The 5,000-nt window shown below is 42.5% G+C and overlaps 1 protein-coding gene across 1 annotated transcript in view; it reads right to left on the bottom strand.

Annotated features, from left to right (window-relative positions):
* Positions 1-5,000, bottom strand: part of pitpnbl (phosphatidylinositol transfer protein, beta, like) — a 13,636-nt gene that overhangs the window by 3,515 nt on the left and 5,121 nt on the right. Inside the window, exons 5-8 of the mRNA XM_063220630.1 lie at positions 4,736-4,743; positions 3,806-3,880; positions 2,839-2,922; positions 2,217-2,294 (exon numbers count right to left, since the gene is read on the bottom strand). Coding sequence (XP_063076700.1) covers positions 2,217-2,294; positions 2,839-2,922; positions 3,806-3,880; positions 4,736-4,743 — 245 coding nt within the window. The remainder of the gene's footprint in view (positions 1-2,216; positions 2,295-2,838; positions 2,923-3,805; positions 3,881-4,735; positions 4,744-5,000) is intronic.

Genomic DNA, 5,000 nt, shown 5'->3' with positions numbered 1-5,000 from the left:
GCAGGTGGGTCCTCCCCCAGAAAAAATGCTTTTCTTAGATGCAATTTCCTGCATTTTAACCTAACATCCAGTGTATCTGGCAAATAGTTTATCTTGCTCTTCACAGTACTTTGAACTACCATAATGTATTAAACTTTCATGAAAGATGGTTTTTCTTGTTTCACACCATAAAACCAATAAAATGCTATGATATAGTGTGCTGGAATTCAGGCCTCTAAATTAACTTTATTGATCACCAGCCAATATGGCTGTTAATCTTACTAGTCAAACATACCACCCCAGTCTGGCTAGTAGGCCTAGGCCTAAGTGGCTATGTACCAGCCAAACAGAGCATTTGGTCACTTGGGAGGTGTTAAGGAGCTGGAATTGAGTATGAAATTGAAGCATTTGCTGATTACTTTTTTGGCTGTAGAAGGTACATGTAGGAAAATGTATAATTTGATTATAAAATACAGAGGCATTTCAGTGATTTTTATGAACAAAAAGTTGAATTGTGATGATTCTTACATCATCTCCCCCAATATTAATAAATGGTGATGTCACCTACTGTGAAGAAGCATCAGCAGTAGAGAAAAAGATAAAGACAAGTGTTATCTAAGCTAGGATAATATCAGGTTAATATTATTACCTTGGGGGCTAACATCAAAATCACACTTTCAGCATTCATTCAGTACAAAATGCGTCATGTAGTGGCTCTACTGAGGGACGGGGGCTAATGGCCAATGCTCTTGGAACTTCCACGGTAACTTGAGGGGCATCGCTTCTTTTTTTCCACTTCTCTGCATAATAGTAGGCCTATCTACCCTCCTCTGCCGTCATGAGTTGGCTATTGTTCACTGTTCGGCACATATATGATGATAGGAGAATTGATTTTATTAATAGATTGCCATACGTGATTACGGATAGTAGTCGTGGAGTGATGCACATCTCTTGCAGCCGTCAAGAAACAACTAAAGACATTTCTCTTTCGAGAGAATCTACTAGACTAATGCTTGAACTGGCCTTGCCCCAGGGCAGACACCTGACATGATGTTTAGTTTAGTTTAGTTTGGGTGTGTGTATTTGTGTGTGTGTGTACTCGTTATTTACTCTTTATAAAAAAAAAACTTGAAACAAACTAACCCCTCCTTGCAACTGCACTTGTTGTTCTGTAGGGCCTATATCTCCTGTGCACTTTGTATTTGCTTGTGATGTTGGCTTGATTATGTCCTCTTTTGAAAGTCGCTTTGGTTATAAAGCGTCTGCCAAATGCAATGTAATGTAACGTAATGGTATGACCTGTTACACCTGTTCACAGAATGGGCCATGACTCAGGGGGGAACAGTATTCCTGGTTACGGATGTAGACCTACTCCGAGCACAACCGTTAGAACTATCGCTTTATTTTCCCGAGTTAAAATGATCCGGCGCAAAGGGAAACCGAATTTAGTTTGCTGCTAATCTGCTAATTTATAGCGCGGTCATCGACACATTTTCTCATTCGGAAGTAATCTCGTTTCGGTCCAATATCAAAACAAGCAACAACATATTGCCGTCAAATACGGCGAAACATTGGGTGAATCATTACGACAGACCTCGGCCTTTATTTATTTTCATAAGTTTACGGATTTAGCAACTGGACGCAATTCACTATTCCCATACAGGCTACTACCTTTCTCAAAGTCCATTTACCTTTGAAACGGTGATTTTGACGGTGCTCACTTGTAAAACTACAGCGACAGTACCAAGATGGATAATACATGATGACAGGAGGAGGACACTTGTTTCAGAGATTATAGGAGTACATTAACCAGTCTCTCTGCTTGTGTGATTTCGAAGCAAACTTTCTATCGGCAGCTGATGCCTCGACTCGAGAGGAGCGCAGCCACTGAGTATTCAAGTCAGTGAGCGCAGTACAACACATCCAAACAAGCGCTCTGATTGGTCAATATTCCCCCCCACACGTTGCTGGCCAATGGAAAGGCCAGCGCGAGACAATTGCAAGCAGAGCCATGTCTACGGCTCTGTCTGGTTGCAAGTCTACAGAACAATTTATAAGGGCCCATGAACACACTTTGCTATTGGTTTTTCCCGTATTTTGAAGTGACAGCGCCGTAGTTTGATGTCAAAATCCGTATCTGCTACACAAAATGCGTAATGGTCGGCAGGTATGTATATTACATGATTTGTAAGTTCATAAGGAGTTTGTGCTTATGTGTGTGTGTGTGTGTGTTTTACCTTCCATCCCGGTCCTAGCGGTCCTCTGCCCGTCTTCTCTGAGTGGAAAATGGCAGGATCCTCATCCGCCTTGTAGTCCTACACACACACACACACACACACACACACACACACACACACACACACACACACACACACACACACACACACACCAAATAAGAAAACACACACTGTACAAAATGCCCAGCTTTCATATGTGTAAATTCCCTGCCTTCATATGTTTGAATGCCCTACTCCATTATCCTCAAGTAGATACTGTGGATAGGACGTTTGTAATGTCAATAACTTAGCATTGTCCTATTTTCCCTTTATTTCTGTCTTCTTTTTGGAAACCACAACCCTTTCAACTGTACCACAACATCACAACTTCACAACTTCCACAACTCAACTATATACCACAACTTCATCAATGTATAATTAATAAATGACAAGACGCAACCTCTAGGACAGCTGCATTCTTTCTGACCGAAGAATTAGGCCAGCAGGTGTACGACCAGTACTTTCCTCATCATAACATCCTACACACACACACACACACACACACCAGTGAACACACACACAAACACACATTTCAACAGTGAACACACACACACACACACATAAACACACCAAAGCAACTTACCATGTCGTCGACTTGTGAGCGGTCTGCGATGTCAATGGGAACGACTTCAGCCTCCTCCCATTCCTCTGGAGGGAGACCATGGGGCTACACATACACATACACACACACAAATTATCCTACTATCCAGTAACATGCCTAGTGTGTCTGTGTGTGTGTATGTGTGTGTGTGTGTAAGCGTGTGTGTGTGTTGCGTTGTGGCTACGTAGTTCCCATGTCTGAGTTACAGCAGGTGTTTGTGTGTGTGGGGGTGTGTATACAATTTGTGTATATACTGTGCTGTATGTGTGTATGTGAATTTCTAAAATTGTAGCTAGGTCCCATATCTGGTTTGTATTATGTGTGTGCCTAAAATGTTGGCTAGTTCCCATGTCTGGTTTGGTGCGTACTAGTGGTGTGGATTGGCACTGCCCTCACGATCCGATTCGATCACGATTCGGGAGATAGCGATGCGATTCAATTCTACAATGCATTGCAATGCATTACATTTCTACTGAAAGCAAAGCAAATGTTTCATCAGTCATGATGAGGCAATACAAGTAGTCAGATACTGAGCAACAATTTATTATTTTTTCTGTAGGCCTATCAGTCTGGATCAGTCTGTATCAGTCTTGCAATGCTTTGAAGTACTTTTATTTAATTTAACATTCATTTGCTCCCGAAATATATCCACGGAAGTAATTAAAACTTGCCGCATTGAAATGGATCGTCCATGCATCGCATTGGATTGCATCGCCGCATCGATCATTGTTGACACCAATAGTGCGTAAGTGCGTGCACGCGTGTGTTTCTTACGTAGTGGCTAGTTCCCATGGTCTGGTCTGGTTTGGTGTGCATGTGCGTGTGTCTGTGTGTGAGTGTCTGTGTGTCTATATGTGTGTGTGAGTGCGCGTGTTTCTTAAGTTGTGGCTAGTTCCCATGGTCTGGTTTAGTGTGTGTGTGTGTGCGTGCGTGCGTGCACGTTTCTTACGTTGTGGCTGGTTCCCATGTCTGGTTTGTGCCAGGTCTCGATCTTAATAAAGAAATCATCCTTCATGTACTCATTCTGGAAAACACACACGCAGCCAGGTTAGTATGCACACACACACACACATACACACACACACACACACACACACACACACACACACACACACACACACACACACACACACACACACACACACACACACACACGCCTGATCTGAGATCATGTTGCGCACACACTGCTCACTATTGTGGCAAGTTTGTTGTGTTGAAGTCATTCCCAATGGAGTGCAGCTAGATGTTGACTTGGACTGATCTGTCACCTATGCTGAACTTAATGCAAATGACACTATACCCCGGCAGGCAAATGTGCCTGCGTTATCCAATGAATGTATACTCTCAGAAATAAAAGTACAGAACTTGTCTCTGTGGCAGTACCCTCAAGGGGAGTACCATTGCGTCATTTGATTGGTACCCCGAAAAAGGGGTGCATTTAGTTTCTTGCAATGTCGACCAATGTCCATCTGTCACCTCTTTTTTGAAGTACCACCCAAGCAACGCAATGGTACTCCCCTTGAGGGTACTACCACAGCGACGAGTTCTGTACCTTTATTTCTGAGAGTGTAGAGAACATGGACATATCCCATTAAACCTGTGGTTCTTGTGGGTATAATATCCCAAGGACTATGTTCATATTTTCTGTCTGTATTGTGTGTGTGTGTGTGTGTGTGTGTGTGTGTGTGTGTGTGTGTGTGTGTGTGTGACGCACAACAAGTATGAACTAGTACATTAGCTGCAAAACTACTAGGTAAATCTGATTGGGTGTTTGTGTGTATATGTGTGTGTGTGACAGAGAGAGAGAGAGAGAGAGAGAGAGAGAGAGAGAGAGAGAGAGAGAGAGAGAGAGAGAGAGAGAGAAATAGCAGTGACTTACCGTAACAACTGCAGATTGCACAACGAGGACGAGAGAAAGAAAAGAGTGAACACAAAAGCGTGAGTCCTCAGAACATTATATACACACATTCCATTTTTCGATTCTATTTTATTCCACACACACAAAAACGAATCCCATTCGACAGGAGAGTGTATATGCATGTGTGTAGATGTTTACACACTGCAGTCAGAGTATTTCAATCTAAGTTCAAAGAGCATTTCACAAGTTCACAGTCCAAAATGTACATGCAAAGCATATGTACACA

This window comes from Engraulis encrasicolus, chromosome 17 (genome assembly GCF_034702125.1).
Source record: "Engraulis encrasicolus isolate BLACKSEA-1 chromosome 17, IST_EnEncr_1.0, whole genome shotgun sequence".
Classification (NCBI taxonomy): Eukaryota; Metazoa; Chordata; class Actinopteri; order Clupeiformes; family Engraulidae; genus Engraulis; species Engraulis encrasicolus.
Note: the sequence above shows the minus strand (reverse complement) of the source record. Positions and strands in the feature narration are given on the sequence as shown.